The sequence below is a fragment of the Miniopterus schreibersii genome, assembly GCF_964146895.1.
Source record: "Miniopterus schreibersii genome assembly, chromosome: X".
Classification (NCBI taxonomy): Eukaryota; Metazoa; Chordata; class Mammalia; order Chiroptera; family Miniopteridae; genus Miniopterus; species Miniopterus schreibersii.
Genome location: NC_138104.1, coordinates 29054177 through 29075784, shown reverse-complemented (window position 1 = coordinate 29075784; position 21608 = coordinate 29054177). Strand labels below are relative to the sequence as shown.

Sequence of the window (21608 nt, the reverse complement as noted above, 5' to 3'; positions counted from 1 at the left end):
ATAGAGTGATATAATCCCCTCCATACTTTTAGTGGCTTTACCTAGGTCTCTCAGGGTGTTTGGAACTCCTACTGTCTTCTCTCTAACGGGGTAATAGTGAAAAGAGTAAGGGCTAGTATGGACAGAAGGAGGAAGAGTGAGCAGGGTAATTGTTGAAAGGCAGCATGGAGGAGCTGCATTTTCTCAAGTCATTCAAGGGTAATTTTGTTTCCCTCATTGTTTAGGCTTTTTCTACATGTAGCTCCAAGAGGGGGCAAGGATGGAACTTAGGGGTGACTGACAGACTGCCCTGGGCCCAAGACTACACCTTGGGTACCAGTGCAGACTCTGGGGCTGAATGTTTCAACCTCCAACACAAACTGAATCCTGGACTGGCTACCAAGGGGCCCTGCCAGCTGCTGGCTCTGAAGTTGATTTTGGCTCTGGGCTAGATCTGTGGAAGTTGGGGCCCAGGCTCCTCACTCAGCAGCTTGTATTGATCCCCGGGCCTCTTTTGTCTCCTCCTCCTCAGTGGAAGCCTCTCCCCCTCTCCCCGGCTGCCTCTCAGCCTCTTCCGCTTTCCTCCTCTGCTTCTAATGAATTGAAATTTCTGAGAGCCGCCAAGACTCTGGGAGTTTGACAAAACTGTCCTTGCTCTTTCTGCGTTTGCCCAGTCAAGGGTATCTTTGCCGGAGGTTGGAGTGATGCTGCTAGTCCCGGTGATATGATTGCATAGCAACACAGAGTGGCTCCGAGGGGAGGAGGAGGAGAGGGAGAAGGAGGGCAGGGAGGTGGGAGAGACAGAGGGAGAGTGTGCATACAGCAGCTGTCAGCATCCTTGTCTCAGGGACTTCTTTGCTGATTCACAGAGGCAGTCCAGCCCAGGCCTCCTAGCTCCCAGTTGCTGCCTGCTCCTCAGACCTGACGGACTCAGAAGGTAGGCCACAAAGAAATGATTTTTAAGCCTCGGCCTTTTTCTGCTGGCTGAGAGGAGAAGACTGAGGGACGGGAAGCTCCAGAGGTGATGTGTGTGTGTGTATGTATGTGTGTGCATGCACACGCCTGCCTGCCTGCCTGCTGCCTGCTGCCTGCTGCCTGCGTGTGCCTTTAGGGGAAAACTTGCATTAAAACATACCCACAATGAAGTGGCCACCGCTTGGATTCATGGGGGAGGCGGGGGGGGGGGGGGAAGATGCTCAGGAATAGAAACTCAAGCCAATATAGGCAACTAATGAATTAGAAGGTCCACAGTTTGCTCCTTTAAGAGGAGAGGGCTATTATTTGTTTGTTTGTTTGTTTGTTTGCTTGCTTGCTTGTTTTCAATGACATGCTTTTTGTCCATGGGTGGATTTCCTGGTGGGAGGGAAGGGAAGGGGTGTGGAAAGCATTGATTAAAAAGGGAGGAGACAGGAAAGGTGGGAACTTGCAGCACGTTCCCTGAATAAATGAATGTCTGGTCCGCAGACAGGATACCAGACAGGACACAGGAGTGCCTCTGAGGAGTAAAAGGGGCTCTGACCTAGGAGCCTGGGGCAGAAGGTGCATCCCCACCTCCGCATTTACTTCCTGGCTCAATCTGTCTTCCTTGTTGCTTTTTTTCCCCTTGCTGTTTCCTTGGTTTCCTTTTTACCCCCTGTAATCAGGAAGCACCTTTCTACTCTTAGGAACATAGCTTAGAGTGCTTTGAAATCGGGCTTACCTCTCCTGAAGTCAGACACCCGGTTCCTTCTGCTCTCCTTACCTTTCCCCAGCATCAGGCCCAATGCCCCAGCCTGGTAAGTGGGCCTGAGACTGTGCAGGGGGTTAAGGCTTATCCTGCCTTTGGTAGGCAGATGAAGTCAGGCTGCTTGGGTGTTGGGTCCAAGCAGGTTGCTAGGCTGGGGTTGGGCTGGGGTGGAGTGAAGCAAAGAAGGAGGGACGGCAGCAGTGGTAGCTCCCTGCTTCCATTGAGAGCATGCTGTCTGGGAAAGAACATACTTTTCTCTTATGTTTTCTTTTTGATTGTTCAAAAGAACAAAAGCCTTTAAAAAGCTCTATATCTAGTTCACCTTAGCTCCTGACTTTTCCAAAGGAATCCTTGTTTCTAGATGAAAGGCCCTAAGGTAAATCACCTTTTAAGAGACCCTGTGGGGACCCCAAACCTCAGATTTTCCCTTTGGGATCTGGGTGGGGAGATGGTTCCAGACAACCTCAGAGCCTTTTAAAGAATACCCCCACCTGAAAAGGCCATGCTGCGAGTGGAAGTGATAAGTGTCCTGTCCCTGAAAGAAGAATGAGCCCCTCTTTTCCTGAGTAGGCCAGCCTCCATCTTACAGTCCTGCTTCCTGCAAACTATTGCTGGGGGATGAAGGTTCCTCTTCTTATGGGATTTGTTCCCCGAGGCATTCCTCCCTTGTTAAATAGCTCTAAGCTCTGGGCCAGAAGGCCCTTCCGCTCTGCTGTCACCCAAAGGAGGGCAGCGTGGCTTGAGGCAGCAAACTTAGCAAAGGCCCAAGAGCCAGATGCAGAAAGCACATTTGGGTTGCAGCACTTTGAACTATAGATACACAGAAGTTTCTCATGTTAAATCTGCCACAATGCTAGATAGGATGGCTTCTCGCTAATGAAACCCAAGAGATATCCTTCTAAACTTGTGGTGGACACTCACTCGAAGGGAACCCACTCTGCAGAACCATAGTATGAAACTACACTCCTCCCTTACAAAGGATTTTAAACACACAGCAGCAAGTTAAATAACAAGAGAGATAAGTCCTTCAAGGACAGCATTTACCAAACCGATATTCCATAGGACACGATTCTGAGAGAATGTTAATAGATTCTGTTTTGAAATAAGGAGTGGTGGTCGAGGTGGTGGGTACATTCTATGGCCCAATAATTTTTTGAAAATGCTTTAAAACGGAATTCTCTTCTTAGAGACTCTATATAAGCATATTAAAGGTTCTGAGGACTTGGACATGGACAACAGTGTGGTGATTGTGGGGGTGGGGTGAGGAGGTGGAAGTGGGCATAGAGGTGATAAATAGTGATGGAAAAAATAAAATAAAATAAAAATGGCTCCTAAGGGAGCAATGATAAAAATTTAAATCAAAGGCTTAGGAAGACTGCTCTAGTTGCATTCAAAGGGACCAATTTAAGGTAACTGTATTTGTACTTCTCAGGCAGATACATAGCTGCAAAGCTATCAATAATATTTTAGTATCACAATTATTATTAATATTATTGGGTTGTTTTTAAAAATTCTTTCTGTGGTGCCTAATCTGCTAGCTTGGCCTTTACTGTTTAGCTGTGATAACACTAAGTAAAATTCTTTTTCTGTAAATTTATGTAATTATGGATTGATTTCAGAAATCCTCAATTTGTTACTTAAATATCTGTAACTTAATTTAAAGCTCATTTTAAAACAAAAGATAATAAAGCATGTAATATTGTAGATATAAAAAGTAAATAAAGGTTCTGAGGATTGCTATAAATAAATCTGTTTAATTTTGTTTAACCCAGTATATCCCAAAATGATTTGACCAGGGAACACTTTTCTACATGGGAAACACTTTAGCATCTTCCAGACATGGTTTTGAGAATTGCTGCTCAAAAAAAGAAAGAAAGATCGAAAGAGAAAGAAAGAAAGAAAGAAAGAAAGAAAGAAAGAAAGAAAGAAAGAAAGGAAGGAAGGAAGGAAGGAAGGAAGGAAGGAAGGAAGGAAGGAAGGAAGGAAGGAAGGAAGGAAGGAAAGAAAAAGCTGGAAGAAATTGTCACATGGGAGGAAAAATAAACTTGTAAGATAATCTACTCCAACGCTGCATTTTTAAGTGTGAAAAAGATTGAGAGGTTAATCAGATTGTTCTCTTTCCCAAAGCTGATGAGTATCTAGGAGAGTGGAATCCTTATCTCCTGATTCTCAGTCCACTTTGCCCATATGCTGCTTCTCTCGCAAGTTCCCTCCTGTGAAATTAGCCCCAGGAAAATGAGGCAGGTTTAAGAAATAATCCTGTCATTTTGAGAGCAGCATTTTTATCTCATACATTTCTTTTAGTATCTTGTTATTTTCAAAAACTATGAATTTTCTTTTCAGCATGGGATTTGTTGCATTTTTTAAACAATGTGTTATGAAAATTTTTATGCATTCAAAGAGGTATAAAGAATAATATAATGAAAATCACGTTACCAACCACCTAGCTTAAGAAAAAAACATTACCAATACAGTTGAAACCCTCTGTCTATCCTGTGATTAAAGCTCTCTCCTTCCTTCCCTCTCTCCAAAGTAACCCTTCTCCTGGATTTGATATTTATTATTCTCATGCATTTATTTATACTTTTACTACATATGACTGTGCCTTTAAACAGCATATGCCACTGCTTTATATGTCTTAAAAATTTATATTGATGGTCTGAATTCTTCTCCAATTTGTTTTTGTTTTTTTTTTCTATTCAGTGCTATATTTGTGAAATTCATCCATGTTGTGCCATGTGGCTCTAGTCTAGTTAATTTTTTTTATTATTATTGTATGGCATTCCATTTAATGAATATGCCATGATTTATTTATCTATTCTGCTGTTTGTAGACAATTAGGCCACTTCTAGTTTTTGGTTCACAGTTAGGGATACTATGATCATTCTGGTGTAGATATTCTTATGTGACTGTTGCTATCCAGTTTGTATCTAGGAGGGAATTGTCCCATCACAGGGTCTGAGAATCTTCACCTTTGGGAGATATCATCAAATTGCTCTCCCAAATGGTTTACTAACTTGCAGTCCCACCAGCAGTGTATAAAGGTTTCAGATGTAGTGCATTAATTGGCTATTAGAATAAAATTCTCCCCAAGGGATATGTCTCTCGTTTTGTCACTGGAAAATAAACTTTATTTCAAAATTGCTTGACAGCTAATAACTTCTCAGGAACACATTTCATTATTTCCATTTGTAAATGAGGGGGTTGGCCTAGATAATCTCTAAGATCCTTCCAGTTTGACGTTCTGAGTTTCCATGATTTATTCATTAAGTGAGAGCATCTGAAGCAGAACCTTGTTTTTTGGCTACATTGCAGGAATTATTTTAGGAACACATAACAGGGTTTGGTACCAATGAAATATGTGTCTCGTCTCTTAGCGCCATGCTGTCAGGTAGAAAGGCAGTGCTGTGAGAGAGACGGCCATTATGCAGCCGTCTGGATTAGAGAGTCCATGAGAAGGGGTGTCTTCTTCCCACTGCCCTGTTCTTTCCCAAGCCTCTCTGGTTTACAAGTCTTCCCTATTTATTTTTTTCTCCCAAGAATAATAAATGCTTGTAATATATATATATTCATATATACACATATATATAACATATATATTCTTTATACACATGCATGCACACTCACACACACACAAACACACACAAAGTGTATAAACTCAAAAGGAGACTCCTCTTCATGCAACTCTCCAGAAGGAATGTCGTTAAGCAGTTTTATGTGTCCTTGTAGACTTTCTTTCTGTGCACACACACGTAGACTTTTTCAAAAGTTTGTTTGTTTGTTTGTTTGTTTGTTTGACAAAATTGGAGTTCTATAGGACACTTGTTTTCTTTTACCTAAAATATATACCTTTGATATCTGTTCAAATGAGTGCATACAGATCTACCTCTTTTTAACAGCTGCATAATATTCCATTGTGTGAGTGGCTACAATAATAGATAAGATTTGAGTACTTACTACGTGTCAAAGGCTATAAATTATCTCCTTGCAACAAGGCTACGAAGTAGATCTTTTTGTTATCCCTGTTTTACAGATGCAGAGACTGAAGCACAGTAAGGTCAGGGAGCTTGTCCAAACCTGTGCTGATGATAAGTGGCAGAGCCAGGATGCAAACCCAGGCATCCTGGCTCAGAGTCTGCACCCGTAACTGTCCTGCTGTGTGGTCTTTCAGGCATAATCCACTTAACTAGCCTCCTGTGGATGGGCATTTGAGTTGATTGCAGAATTTTGCTATTGCAAACAATACTGCAGTGTACATACTTGTTCACTTCTGCAAATATTTCCATAGGCTAGGTCTTAGATGTCTCCAATTTATAAGTGGATAAAGCTTATTCATTCATACAAAAATATATACTGAGCCCTAAGGCACTGGGGAAGCTCTGAGGTCAGACTAGGGGAATTGACCAGCATTGTACTTCTCAGATGTCCTAGGAAGGTCATTTAAATGTTCTGTAGGGTTTGCCAGCTGGGTGATACCCCAGACCCCAGACTCACTGAACCCTGTCTGTTCTCAGTTGCTTGTGTCTTTGCCTGGGTTAGAGGCATGATGAGTCAGCTCTTGGGCTCCCGCCTGGTGACCCATAGCCAAAAACCTCTATTTGCTCAGAGTCAGTGACTACAATGCCTCAGAGCCTGGGTTATAGAATTTACAGAGGAGGAATAGTGTAATAGTGAAGAACTGCTATTCTGGGACACATCTGCTTAGATAAAATCCCAGCTTCTCAGCTAATATTCACAATATCACTTTAAACAGGTTACTTACTGCCTTTGTGCCTCCATGTTCTTATCTGCACAATGAAGACAATAGTAGCTGCTTCATAAGCTTAAATGACTTATATGTAGACCAATTAGTTAATATATGTAAAACATAAAATGTAAGTAAGTTTAATTCTTATTATTTATTTGTCTATAGAAAAGCTGCTACACCAATCTTTTCATAAAACAGTTAAAGACATCCATGGCATTTTTGTGAGCAGTGGGGAGGGAGAAAGGGAGAAAGTATCTGTTAAATAGCTAATATATTCACATGGTTCCATACTCAAAAGGTACAAAAGGATATTCCATAAAAACTACCTCTCTTATTGGCAACACAGGGCTTTTGTGAGTATGAGTAGTTATTCTAATTCTCAACCCAAGCGGTGATTATATGGGGACTCCTTTTATAATAATTCAATATATTTTACACGTGTTATGCACTTTTTGTAACTATATTATATTTCTTAGTTTTAAAAAGAGGGAAAATCCCAAAGGAATGGAGAGAATTTTTGTACCCCTTTCTAGTAGCCACCCAGTTCCCTTTTCCAAAGGCAATTAATGTTAACAGGTTCTTTTGTAATACTTCCAAAGAAAGCTTATTGTATATATAAGCACATATTTTCCTCTTTTAACACAAATATCAACTAACTACCTTATTTTTTTTCTTGTTTTCTTTTCACTTAAAATTATCTTGAGATCATTCCATATTGGCACATAAAGAGTTCTTAATTCTGTTTTTATTTTTTTAATTCAAAATATTACAGATGTCCCCTTTTTTCCCCATTGACCCATTCTACCTCTCACCCACCCCCCTCCCCAGTCCCTCACCACACCATTGTCTGTGTCCTTGGGTTATGCATATATGCATATAAATTCTTTGGTTGATCTCTCTCCACTCACCTACCCACCCCCACCTTCCCTCTGAGATTTGTCAGTCTGATCCATGCTTCCATGTCACTGAATCTATTTTGTTCATCAGTTTATTAAGTTCTTTAGATTCCACACATAAGCGAGATCATATGATGTTTGTCTTTCTCTGCCTGGATTATTTCACTTAGCATAATATTCTCCAGGTCCATCCATACTGTCCCAAAGGGTACAAGATCCTTCTTCTATATGGCTGCATAGTATTCCATGGTGTAAATGTCCCACAGCTTTTTTATCTACTCATCTTAATTCTGTTTTTAATAGATGTATAGAATTCCACTGTATGGATACACATTTATTTATTTATTTTTAAATATGATTTTGTTGATTTAAGAGAGGAAGGGAGAGGGAGAGAGATATAGAAACATCAATGAGTCATTGATTGGCTGCCTCCTGCATGCCTCCTACTGGGGATTGAGCCCCCAACCCAGGCATGTGCCCTGACCAGAACTGAACTGTGACCTCCTGGTTCATGGGTTGATGCTCAACCACTGAGCCACGCTGGCTGGGCCACAATTATTTATTTAACTAGTCCTCTAATAATGAATATTTAGGTTGTTTGCAGGTTGTTTTTGTTTTTGTTTTTGCCATTTCAAGCCTTGCTTCAAATGCTAACATTCTGCAGACAGCATTTCACAGAAATGCAAGGAAATATGTATATCCAAAACCTTTTTCTTCATGACTCCTGGGATTTGTACCTACAAGGTTGAAGTCCTATACACTTACCTAAATGGAGTTCAATTCAATACATCAATTCAAGAAACATTCACTGTGTGCCTGTTCTGTGCCTGGCACTGTGCTAAAAATCTGTGGGATAGAAATAAATATCAGACATGGACCTTGTCCTCCATGAGCCAACAATCTTGCTTTCATGCTAAAATCCTGGTATTCATCACGTGTTTTTAAAGCTTTTATCTCTGTCCAAGAGAAACAATGTGTCCCCAACCACACTCCAATCTTCCTGTAAGGGCCTCCCGTATGTAGCTTTAAGAACCAGAAAAAGAGTATTCCTAGTGGCAGGAAGCCACAGCTTGATATCCATCAGGGCCTCTAGAGTAGAGTACAGACGGGTTAGTCCCACCCCAAAAGTATCCTCCACACTACTCCATGCAAATCTTCCTCTCACCTTAAATCAAAAACATTTTTTCCATAAATACATCCTAAGTCCCTTCAACTTAAGGTGAGCCCTCCCTCCTCTATGACCTCTCATTGTATGATTTGTGTCACACTTAAGGTGCAAATCATTTTCTCCCTTAAGTTCTACTTTTTTTGTTTATATGTCTTATTTCCTACACTTGACCAGTTGGGGACCAGACTGAATTCATCTCTAATTCCTCACAGCCTCTGCAAATTGGAAGAAGGAATAGGAAGAGAATCAGTATGTACAGGTAGTAATTTGGGACAGGGTGGAGATAAATAAAGAGGCAGAAAGAAGAATCTTCGTGTAGAACAAAGAGCACTGGCTGGGAGTCAGGAGGCCCAGGTTCACTTGTGTCTCAGCATTTTCATCTGTCAGATGGGGTCATAATTCTGGTTGTGCCAACCTTACCAGGCTGCATTGAAGATCAAAAAAGATAGTATAGCAAGATACAAAGCATCTATACAAATACAGGGAATGCTAAGGTTTTGATGAGTGGCAACTCTTAAAAATTAACATTTTATAGATTAGCAAACCAAGGTCCAGAGAAGTGAAATGACTTGAGGTCACAGTCACTGAAAAAGTCTGAAAATACCTGAGGACAATAATGCTAGGACCAGAAGGAACATATTTCTGCCTGCATTGGGATTCGAAGTTCCAAGTTCTCTAACTCCTGGGTTTGGTTTATTTTTTTTTTTTTATGAGCAATCAACTTGAAATCAGGTCAGGAAGTTAATCTGTAGAGAGGGGAATCTCAAAAGAGAAAAAGGGATAGTTCATGATATAAGAAATACACCTGACCACTAAAAATGTAGGGGAAAAGTTAAGCATCTCTAATTATTAAGGAAATACAAAGTAATCCTCAAGATGCCATCTTCACTTACAAATTTGGCAAAGATATTTTAAAAAGATTATTTCAGTGTTGGTCAGTGTGCTGGGAAACTGGCACTCTCATACATTGCCAGTGGTAGTATAAAGTGATCTAACATTTTTTCTAGAATGATTTAGAAGTATGCATCACAGTCTGAAATTGGTTCATATCCTTTGAACTAAGAATTCTCCCTTCTAGGAAAGTATCCCAAGGAAAGAATTGCAAATATGCACATGGCTGTTCGTTGCAGTGTGGCTTATGTCTAACTGTTATGATATATCTATTCGATGGAATAGTATACAACAATGATTACAGCTAACATTTATTGAACAGTGTACTATTTCCAAACACTATGCTATTATTTAAATACATTATTAATTTTAATCATTAGAACGATTCTATGAGGAAAGTATTGCTGTCATCCCCATTTGGCAGATGAAGATACTAAAGTTCAGAAAGGTGAATTGTCCCAGACCACAATAGTTAGTGACATTCTAAAATGATCGTGATATAAATGGCAAATGAAAAAAAGCACAATACAAAATTTATATATATATATACATACACACACACACACACACACACACATATATATATATATCCTATGATGTCACTTTTATTTTTAAAGTATATGTATATACCTTTCATAGAAAAACTATGTAAGTCTTCATAGCTGTTAGTAATGGTTATTTCTGGGTGGTAGTATTATAGGTTAGTTTTATTTGCATCCTTATGATCTTCTGTGTTTTCCAGTTTTTCTATAAAGATGCATTACTTGTGTAATTGGCAAAAAAAATGTTAATATAAACAGAAGTCTGAAAACAATCCTATTGTAGCTTCATTTTTATCTGAGGTACTAATTCTTTTATGTTGGTATTGGATCAGAGGAGAGCCACCTGTTCAACTATTCTTTGGGGAATCTCTTTGGGGATGAGGACCTGTGTAATATCTAGGGAATTTGATACAAGAAAGTGTCTATACATTTTTGCACCTTCGTGATCTGTAAGAGTTCCCAATGTTTGGACCATGGACCCCTGAGGTGGAGGGAAGGGTACTTATTGCAAGGAGTCTACAGATCTTTAAATGGATGTTTTTCTCACTCTGTATGTACTAAAAGTACAGCTACTATTGTAGGTATGAGTGGGTGAAGTGAGATGCTTTTTTAATTTTAAGAAGGGACACTTTCTTATTCCTAAAGTGTTGAGTAGCACTGAAATAGAGACTACAAATTGTGATTATTTAATCATCAGCATCAGGAATTAAAGATGTTCACTTCTTGCCCTTTGGATCAGGGTTTGCATGTCTTTGCCCAGCACTAAAAGATATCACTTTTATCATGTGCAAACATTGTCTTTGCTACCCATTCTCATCACATTGGTGTACATTCGCTAAGCTGTCAATTGGTTTAAACATCTAACTTTTTCACTCGTATCTTCCTTTTCTAAGCTTAGCTCCTAACATCTAAAGCTGGCAGTGTCTCAAGCATAGCTTCTTATGGAACACTACCCTCACACCCTACCACACTAGATTTGCTCCTCCTGCCTTCTTTCACTTACTATTGGCAGCATTATCCACCCAGCTCCCAAATTAGAAGCCTTTGACTTCTTCACTTCCCTCACCCTTCACTTTATATCCAACTGATCGCGAACCCAATATATTTTACCTCTTCATTGTATCTTAAAGCCATGCTCTCTGCTCCATCCTCACCACAACTGCCTGCCTATTATAACAGCTTCTTAATGGATTCTTTCCTTGGGAGAATCACTTCATAAGGCAGCCAGAGGGCTCTTTCTAAAATGCAAATCTAGTCAAGTCATTCCCTGGCTTAAAGTCTTCAGTGCCTCCCTGTTGTCTACAAGACAAAGCCTAGAATCCTCTGCTTGTCATTCAAGGCATGACCCAATCTGGCCACAGCCTCATTTTCTAACCTCATCTGCTACTTCCCACAAGGCACCTACCTTGTATTCTGCTCACATCATACATTTTATTTTTATGCTGTTTGGAATGTTCTTTTTTGTTTTATCTTTTCTGTCTAATGACAATCCAATTTCTATTTCATGACTCACCTCCAGTATATTTCCTCTAGAGAGACTGTTCCTGACATGACCAGGTAGAACTCACTTCATCTATCCCTTCACTCCATCCCATCAATACTTATATTATTAATGCGAGTAACACTTTATGGCCTGATTTTCCCCATGTCTGTTCTCTCTGTATGTGAATTCCTCATGGGGCAGGTACCGTATCTTTTTCATCTCTGTGCCTCCTAAACTCTAGCCATACTGAACTAATTGTACTCTGGACATGCTAAGTTTTTTTTATCTTTGCACAGGTGGATCTCTCTGCTGGGAATGCCATTCTCCCTTTTCCCCTTCTTTGCAAAGACAAACATACACTTGTCCTCTAAGACTCACCTCACGGATGGACCTAGTGGGTATTATGCTAAGTGAAATGAGCCTGTCAGAGAAAGACAAATACCATATTATTTCACTTATATGTGGCATCTAATGAACAAAATAGACAAAATAGAAACAGACTATTAGATACAGAGAACAGACTGACAGCTGTCAGAAGGGAGGAGTGTTGGATGGCTGGCTGAAAAGGATGAAAGGATTAAGCAAAAAAACAAAACAAAACAAAAAACAACAACTCATAGACACAGACAACAGTATGGTGATTACCAGAGGGAAACGTGGGTGGGGGGAGGTAGAAGAGGGTACAGGGGATAAATGATGATAGGAGACTTGGCTTGGGGTGGTAAATATTTAATACAATATATAGATGATATATTATAGAATTGTACACCTGAAACATATAATTTCATTAATCAATGTTGCCCCAATAAATTCAATAAAAATATATTTTAAAAAAAAACTCACCTCAAATGCAGTCTCTCTGAACTTTTGCACTTTCTTGGGTAGAGTTAGTTGTTCTCCACTCTGTGCTTTCCTAGTCTTCTGGTCAAACTTTAATTATAGCATTTGCCACATAGGCAGTTTATTGTAATTATCAGCTTACATGACTGTCCCCTCCCCCACCGCCATCCCTAGGCTGTGAGATGTTAGACAGCAAATCATCTTTGTGTTTCTAGCACAAAGCATAATAGATAAACAATAAATACTTCCTTGATCAGTAATTAAAGTCTTTTATGGTACGTGGTTACCTGGGAAAAACTATTGGGTGGGTCAGTAAGCTTGGAATACTTACTTACATAACTGATGGAGGCACCTCTGGGTAAGTACTGGATTGATAGGGCTTTTCTAGGTCTGGACTCTAAATCTTCCCTTGTTATTCTTCCAGGTGCTTGTGCTCAATGGTTGGTGCACTGCCCATCCTCACCTCTCATGAGCTTTGGTTCTGATGCAATCTATGGTCATGCAGGGATGCCCTTACACATTTCCACGATGTCATGAGTGGCGGGCCACTGTCCAGTTCCATCATAGCAGCAGCCTCCGAAGTGCCTGCCCCCAGCTTCAGGTAAGAGGCCAATAGCAAAAGGAAGACCTGCGGAGAAAAGGTGAACACGGGATCTGTGTGTGTTCTTGTGGGTGTCCATGCTTCCTAAGACTCAGAGGCTCTTTTCATATACATGAAACCCCTTGGATAAGACGGGACCTCCTTCTGGCCCACCCTTTGTCACTCATGAGACATGTTATTGAGGGCGTGGGGCAAGGAAGTGTATTGGCTTGGAAAGCCAAAGGGCCCACCATGGCTGAAGGGGTGGTTCCATGTTAACCTCCCAAGAAGGGGTCCCAGAAGACCATATTCCTACAGGGCATGGCCTAGGAGAAGACAGGACCTTCCTTTGCCTTGGCTTCTCTGTGGCACACCTCATATACTGCACCTGAAGAATGTTCTCTCTCCTTCCATTTTCTCCTCTCAAGTACCTCGTCTTCCTTGAAGCTCCCGGCTCAGCCCCACTAAGAATCCTCTGAGCCTCATACCTGCCTTTCCTTTCTCTCTCCTCCCCTAGGAGTGTAGTTGTGGTACTTGTGTGCCTGCTTGTGTATGCTGGTAGGTAGACAGATGATGTGTGAGAGGCAGTAATCCCGAGAGGGCAGCCAGGGAGGCCCATGGGAAAGTTGAATTGACAAGGGAGAAGCATAAAAATATTTTGGCTTGCTCTACAGTGCTTTGGGGTCCAGAGGCCATGGGGGTGTGAGAAAATACTATGTCTCCTAATTTCACACAGGTGGGCTGTTGTGCTGAAACACTGCTGGGAATGCAGACAGCAGATGAATATACAGGGAAAAGGAAGGGACGGAGAAAGGAGGCAGGCATGGAGAATGTGATTGCTGGGGAGCCCATTTTGGGAGAGAATAGTGAAGGATAGTCAAAGTCCAGAGAGGCATAAGATCCAGGTTCTCCTGAGCTTTATTCCCCACATCTAGCCAGAGAGAAAATGCTGTATCTAACGTGTTCTCAAAGCCAGCGCCAACTTAGAGTCCCTTGGTGCACCTACCCTTTCCCCAGAGTAGGACTTTCATAGGGTTAAGGGATTGAAAAGCCTGGGCCCTTTCCAAAACACTTGCCCTGTTCATGTCTGCGTGCTTAGGCTATAAGCACAGGGACCTGAGGGCTTCAATTTATGACTGAGAATGGTGAGACTAACCCTTCTCTTCTGCCACTGTCCAGTTACTTCTCTTCCTGCCCTATGGCACTGACGTCTTAAAGTTTCAAGAAATGAGGAGAGAGCCCTGTGGGGAGTGGGAGTGAGAAGCAAACATGTTGGCCAAATGTAGAAGGCCATTGATAGGGAAAGATAATAATTACTGTTTGTTATTTGCCTTTTGTTAGCCTGGCTCTGCTAGGTGGACTTGTGAGTATAAGGGGGGACTAAGAGGGGAGAACAGGGTGAAGGAACATATTAAGGGAGCCAAGTGGGGGGTTAGGAAACTAAGAAGAAGGCTAGAGGGAATGAAAGGCTAACATGGGTGAAGCCAACTCATTGTGGGTGCTTCCTACCAAACAAGGAGAAGTTGGTTGTAGCTGGGTCACAAGGGTCCATTTCTAACTCTGGGGCATTCCCAGTCCAGGAAAATCTGCAAGACTGTCTTTAGCCTAATCATCCCAGCATAAGCAAAGCTGTGACTTGGAGCTAGAGCCACTCCCTGTTCTTAGGCTGCCATCCATTGCCACCCCCCATCCACCCCTGATGGCTCCATCCCAGACTCCCAGAAAGGGTCAAACAGCTGCTCCAACTATTCCTGTAGGTGGGCCTCAGCATGGAAACAATGTGGAACTGTGGAAAGCCCAGAAGACTGTGGGAGATAAATGAGGATGGGAACAGAACCCTTTTTGGTAAAAACGAAATGTTTCCCTTAGTGCTGAAGGGTGGGGGCCCAGCTTGGGAATGTTAACCTTTCCCCAGGCAAGTCTGCTGGAGAAGGAGGGTATCCACTTCCAGAAGGGACCTTGCCCCTCAGGCCAGTGACCCAGGGCAGCACAGTCAGGGCACAGGAGCCTCTCTGCAACTGTATCCCTGTTCAGTTCTGCTGCTCAGAGCTGCTCAGTTCCACTTTCCCCTTTCCTTCCCCTGCAGAGATCCAAGGCTGTCCATAGACCATCCATTTTCCCCATCCTTAGAGTGCAGTGAGAGATCTGGGGAGAAGGGGTATGACTTTCCCTCCACCCCTCTGTCACTCCCAAAGGCAGGGCATAGCACCCCCATGTTTTCACAGTGGGCTCGGATGAATCTTCTGCTGCCCAACAACCCGATCTTGCTATCCCATGGCTCTGTCCCCAGGTGTGCCACACACATTCCTCACTGCCTCTAAGGACACTTAGCTTCATCAAGGACAAGGCTTATTTCTAAGCCCATTCTCCTGCCAGGCCTTTGGGAAATTGCTTATCAGAGAGGTTTGTCACCAAAGTGGTCTGATCCTTTCCTCCACCTTAGGGGAGTGGTGGGCCTGGAAGCAGAGTGAGTCCTTTGCATCTTCCATAGGAGGGGAAAGTAAATCAGCAGACACTACTCTCTTCGTGCCCCTCCTCAGCACCACGGAATTCCCAGTCCCACTCCTGCCATCCTTGCCAGCCTGGGAGGGGCCCTCCTGGCCCCGGTGTGGCGGGCCCAGTTGGGAGCGAGCCGGAATTCCCCAGGGACAAAGCTCTGATTCACCGGCTGAGCCCTGACATAGCCGCCCCCTCCAGATTCCTGGGGGGTCAGTAAACAAACAGGGTGACAGCTCCCGCCTCCTGGCCTGACGGAGCTCTGCTTGCCCTCCCTGCGGAAACCTGCTCAGAGCCTGTCAGGACTCTGCCTGTGGCTCACCAGGCACTGAGTCTGGATTCGTGCTGAGGGATAATCATGGAGCTGCCCAATCCTGCAACGGAATCTCCAGGCAGCACAGGTAGTGTCAGCTCTTGGGGACGCAGGGTAACTGAGTTGAAAGTTTTGCCCCAGAACCTGGCTGCTCCCTCACTTCCTTTATAGTATGTGGCTGCAAGCTGTGGTTTTAATGGGATGATTGGTTTTCTAAATTGCCTGGAGAGTCTTGTGTGGGGATGAGGTCTTGGGTGAGGGGGTGGGGGGATACTAGAAAGTCTCAGCCACCAGCAGAACTGTTCTTTCCACAGAAGGCAAGAAGGTAGACAGGCAGGCAGTGGGTTTCCTGAGGCTAAGGTGGAGAAGCTCAGCTGAGAGTTCCTCCTCCACACTCCCCCTCCCCCACCCCCAACTGCCCCCTTGGTTGGGCAGTCTTGGCATTATCCTGGAGGTAGTTAGCTTCTTAGGGCTATCTGGCACAACCCCATTCCCCCAAGCCCCACATTACCCCAAAGGGCGAGCAAGTGATGGGTTCTGAGCTTGGGTGCCAAAGGCAAGATTTTGGCAGGCTCCATGGCTGGTCGGTCCTCTTAGCTGCCCACTCTGGTCAGAGTTGTTTGGAGATCAGAATCTAAAATGCTGCTTCATCCCTTTCTCACTCCATGGAAGGTAAACAGTGCTCTATGGAATGATTTCCAGGTTTCCCGACTGGTGGGACATGTAGGTGGGGAAGAGGGAGAAGGGCAGCCCCTGAGCTTTCTTCTCCAGAGGTTGGGTAAATGATGGGACCCTGAAATAGGAGCCTAGAGCTCACCTTGAATGCTGTGGGTGCCAGTGTTTGGGAAAATTCTGAGCAGCTCTTACCTAGTGCTAAGACTTCCAGGATTACATCTGGACAGTAGTCCTGGCAGAATTTACAATAATAAGAGTAATACTGATAGTAGTCAGCAGTCATATGTGACCGACCTATAACAAGAATGGACATTGCAATGAATAGAACCACCGAGTCTTCCTTTATCTCACCCCTGAACACACTCTGGGACAAACCTTAATCTTCCTTTGTTCACTCCTGTCCCACCCTTGCCTTCCTGCAGGCCAGGGTGAGGCACACTCCAGGGATCACAGGATGTCTGTGTTTCTGTCCAGGTTAGAGTTGCTGCCACCTCCCCTGCACCTCCTCAGGATGGTGCTGGGGTTTTCTGCCTAAGCCCAAAGCTGTTCAACGGGTCTGTTGATACAGCTGGATCCCTGGAACCATCAGCTATGAATCTGTGTTGGAATGAAATCAAGAAGAAGTCTCACAACCTCCGGTAAGACCTGCCCCCTACAAACAGGGCCCTAGGAACCTGGCTCGGACAATGTTGGGCTCATTTTGCTGCTACAGCTTGTCATTCTCCTGTAAGCTTGTGCCTCACCCTCTCATCAGCCTCGCTGTCCCCTTCTCCTTCCTTTCCTTCTCTGGCACTGGGGAAAAACCCTGGGTCAGAAATCAGGAGACTTGTATTTGAGCCTCAGGTTTAAGTAACTGTGTCACCTTGGAGAAGTGGTTTGCGTTATCTGAATTTAGCTTCCATTTGTTTGGATTATTTTTAACGGAAAAAATGGGTGGAGGAATAATACCTGTCTTAACTACCCCACAGTGTTGTCATGAGGATTCAAATAAGATCTGAAAATGCTTACTAAACTTAAAAACATTGATATATAAATGAAGGATATGATTATTCCCTCCTTCTCCTCTTCTCATTACTATTCTCTATTGACAGATTTCATCTGCTCTCTCTCTCTCATTCTTTCATCCCTCTGTTCCTATCCATTGGTTATTAACCCACCTAGTCCTCCCCAAATGAAGGGCAAATCAGTAAGAGCTGGAAGGTAGTCTCTATATCAGTTGTTCCTTTTTCCCATATCCCTATGTGTATCCCCTACTCCACACTTTTCTTCTCTACTCCCTATCATCAAAGCCCAAACCCACAGTTTCAGTTAAGTTCTGGTGGGGAAGACGCGGTGTGGAGAAGTTGAAAAAATGCAGGCTCTGGAGTCAAATAAACCTAAGTTCAAATCACAGCTTTATCAGTGACTTAACTGTGTGACCTTGGGTAAATTACTTAACCTCTCTGGAATAGTACTGCCTACCTAATAAAGGTGCTCTGAGAATTAGTGGAAATAAAAATTTAGGTAAAGGGCTTGGTCCAGGTGGTAAGGAAGCAATGAATCATTATTATTGTCAGCTAAGGGAAATGAGCTCGATGTCTACATGCAGCCTAGACTGGTCTCCAGTTTCCTACTACTTGGACCTCAGTTCATGGTTCATTTGTGGGGGAAGGTTGACGGAGATGATTATACAGTATACATTTTTTTGAAGGTTTAAAATTTTTTTTTACTGTTCAGAATATTACAGATGTTACAGTATACATTTTTAATATGCCATATGCTAAACCTCTAACCTATGTTGCTATCATTCTTTGGGACCCTTGGGCCTCTTATATTTGTATGCAACCTTACACATGTGAGTGCCCATGCTCAACCCCCTGACTTGCCCTTCCCACTTACTGCATCCTCCCCTGCTTGAAGGGCAGGCTTTGAGAAGCCTTTGTGGATGAGCAGTTTGGCATGACTTGAGTTCCTCTAGGGCAAGAGGTCAAGAAGACGGCTGTCACCTCTAATGCCCTTGCTCAGTTTTCTACCCTTCCCAGCCTGATGCTGGACATGCAACTAATTTAACTGATGTCCACAAAGTGACATGTTAAACCACTTCAGTTTGGGTTTCCTCCCCACGCATGGCCCTACCCATTAGTTTTAGCACTGAGCTCCTTGTGAAGGTGCCTCTGTGGGTGGGTAAGACGGAGGGCTCTGGATCTCCTCCTACTTCAACCAGAGTAACTCCCCTTGAATGTGTTTTATATATTAATGTTCTACATAAGTGTTTATTTGGGAAAAAACGTTTTGCCACTTAAAAACAAAACTGAAAATCACTGGTCTTACCCATTGTGTGCAGCGCTCGCCTAGAGGCCTTCTCAGACCACAGTGGAAAGCTTCAGCTCCCTCTCCAAGAGATAATTGACTGGCTCAGCCAAAAGGATGAGGAATTATCAGCTCAGCTGCCCTTACAAGGGGATGTGGCCCTGGTGCAACAGGAGAAGGAGACACATGCGGTAGGTTAGAATTATGGAGACCATGGTGTGTGCCTCTCAGTTGGGAAGGGATCTTTTCTGCAATACCTGACAGAAGGGCACCTAGTCTCTGGATAGACACTTAAAATAACAGGAAGCTGCAAGCAGTCCTAAAAATCTGTGGATAGCACTCCACAGAGAAAGTCAAATCTTTCCTCTCTATTTCTCCCATCAAATATTGGCCTCCCTTAAAATCCTGCCCTAATTTTTAATGGAACCATGGAAAATGAGCATAATATAACACTAAGTGAAAAAACACAGGATACAGAACCATATACAGTTGGATCTCAATTGTCTAAAATCCATATAAATGTTGTACATGCATACATAAAAACATAAGAAGGGACTATATAAAAATATTCACAATGGTTAACGACTCTAGGTGATGAGATTAGAATTCTTTTTAATTTTTATACTTTTCTGAAATTTCTAAGATTCCTGTGACATATATTGCCTTTATAATCAGAAAATAACAAGAGATTTCTAAAACTAAATACAGAATGCACTGAAAGAAATAACAATTATGTGACATGACAGAGATGTTAACTAATGCTACAATGGCAACATATTGCAATATAAATGTATCAAATAAATATGTTTTATACCTTAAACTTACACAATATGTCAATTATATGTCAATTAAAAATGCATACAGAATGGAATACAATACAGTGAGAGAACAAACAAACTATAATTGTGTTCCACAGCATAGTTGAATTTTAAAGACAGTACCTATATGTTGATTGGAAAAAAAAAAAGATACAAAAAGAGGATATACGGTATGATTCCAGTTATATAAAGTTCAAAAATGGAAAAACTAATCAGCGGTATTACAAGACAAAATAGTGGTTATGCAAGTGACCACTATTTACGCAAGTCACCACTAAGAGAGTGACCAGAATGAGCCATGAGGGGATCTTCTAGGATGCTAGTGGAGTTCTGTTTCTTGATCTTGGTACTGGTTACAGAGGTAGAATCACTTACTGGAAATTCACTGAGCTGTAAACCTTTGATTTTTGTACTTTTTCCTATGTATAATTCAACAAAAATTAATTAAAATCTTAATATAATCTACCCCATTCTGGTTTTAATTTCTCTAAGCCCCTTCCAGGGGACTCTCTGAGTCTTCCAGAGAACCAAGATTTCCAGCCCCAAATCCCCACGATTCTCTTTACCTTGTGGCATAGAGATACCCATTTCATACTATGTAGATGTTAGACGTTCCAGTGTCAGAGTTATTATTTCTTCTGCCTGTAGATAGGACTGCACCTCTTTTTGTCTGGGTAGCCCAAAGGTACATAGTAATGCCAAAGGATCAAGTTACGCTGAGGAGAAGAAAGGTTGTCAATTGCAGAACGGAATGTAAAGCGATTGACTTCCCTTCTCTGTTGACCATGTTGCTAAACTTCACAGGCCTTTATGGAAGATGTCAAGTCTCGGGGCCCCTATATCTACTCTGTGCTGGAGTCAGCTCAGGCCTTCTTGTCCCAGCACCCATTTGAGGAATTAGAGGAGCCTCGTTTGGAGAGCAAAGGTGGGTGGTCTTCCTCTCTTCCCTCTTCTTTTTGAACTATGAACCATTAAACACCTTCCTGCCTTCCCCAAACTCATTTTCTCAGCTGTTATCTAGGACAATACTTTCCTCTTAGGAGTCCAAAGTTGGGGAGGAGAAAGATTCATACTGCAAGAAAAAGCAAAGAGAACAGAGTCTGGAACAGGATACACCAGCATGGGGCCCAAAGTTGTATGTGGCTCTGGAGCATCACATGTGGCCTTCTAATGGGGCATGGAAAAGAAAAACCAAAAGGCTCAGATGCATTGAGCTGATTCAGTGAATCAAAGTAGTAGTAGTAGTAGTAGTATGTCTTTTAAAATATCCTGCTTTATTCCAACATAGAGAGACATGTGGCAATACTCTAATCAACCAGCAAGTAAACACGCACACACACACACACACACACACACACACACACACACACACAAAACCTCTTTAAAATCTAAAAAGTTAGGTGATGACATTTGAAGAAAAAAAATTGATTATGGCTTTTTGAAACTGATCCTAATGACTTCTGTCCCCTTCCCTTAATAGAGTGGGCCACTCTAGATGTAGGTTCATATAAGGCAGCTAGGATCCATGGTGATTAGGTCTGAGTGGTTGCCTAGCAAACCCTCTTTTCCAGAAGAGTCTTCAACTCTCTGAAATTGACTGAATAGCCTAGAAGGACCCTTTGTCCTTTGTCAATACCATTTACCCTCTCATTTACTTTGAGCCCCTCAGTAGGAGACTAGTGCTCAATTTACTGCCCAATGGGCTTCAGATAACACAAGCTCAAGAGAGAGCAGGACAGTTCCAGTTAGCCTGGAGTTTTAGGGCTCTGAATCTACTTCTGAAGGGAGGTCTGAGGGAGGAAGAGGAAATCTATAGTTTAGGAACCTAGGTGTAAAAGCTAGGCAAGTTATACTAACTTCCCTGGGGTTGAGCTTTCATGAAATGCACCCCTTCTTTGAATGGAAGTGGGCAGCAGACACGAATGCAAAACCACATTCCAGGGTCATGTGAATAGGACTCTGGATGATTTGCTTCACAGTGCCTCTTAAAATATTTTACTCACTATTTATCTTGTTCATTTTTAAAGAATATGAGGAAAACCTCATGATATAATAGAAAACAACATGATCTCTTGACTGTGGTAGTGGCATGTTATAAAACTGCATAGATCTAAATATATGCACACACACAAATAAATATGAGTAAAACTGGAGAACACTGAACA

General features: G+C 42.4%; 1 protein-coding gene across 1 annotated transcript in view; it reads left to right on the top strand.

Annotated features, from left to right (window-relative positions):
* Window positions 1-829: 829 nt before the first annotated feature.
* The window catches only part of DRP2 (dystrophin related protein 2), a 42587-nt gene continuing 21808 nt past the window's right edge, over window positions 830-21608 (top strand). Inside the window, exons 1-5 of the mRNA XM_081126768.1 lie at window positions 830-916; window positions 12697-12873; window positions 16811-16974; window positions 18660-18816; window positions 20248-20368. Coding sequence (XP_080982894.1) covers window positions 12757-12873; window positions 16811-16974; window positions 18660-18816; window positions 20248-20368 — 559 coding nt within the window. The 5' untranslated portion in view covers window positions 830-916; window positions 12697-12756. The remainder of the gene's footprint in view (window positions 917-12696; window positions 12874-16810; window positions 16975-18659; window positions 18817-20247; window positions 20369-21608) is intronic.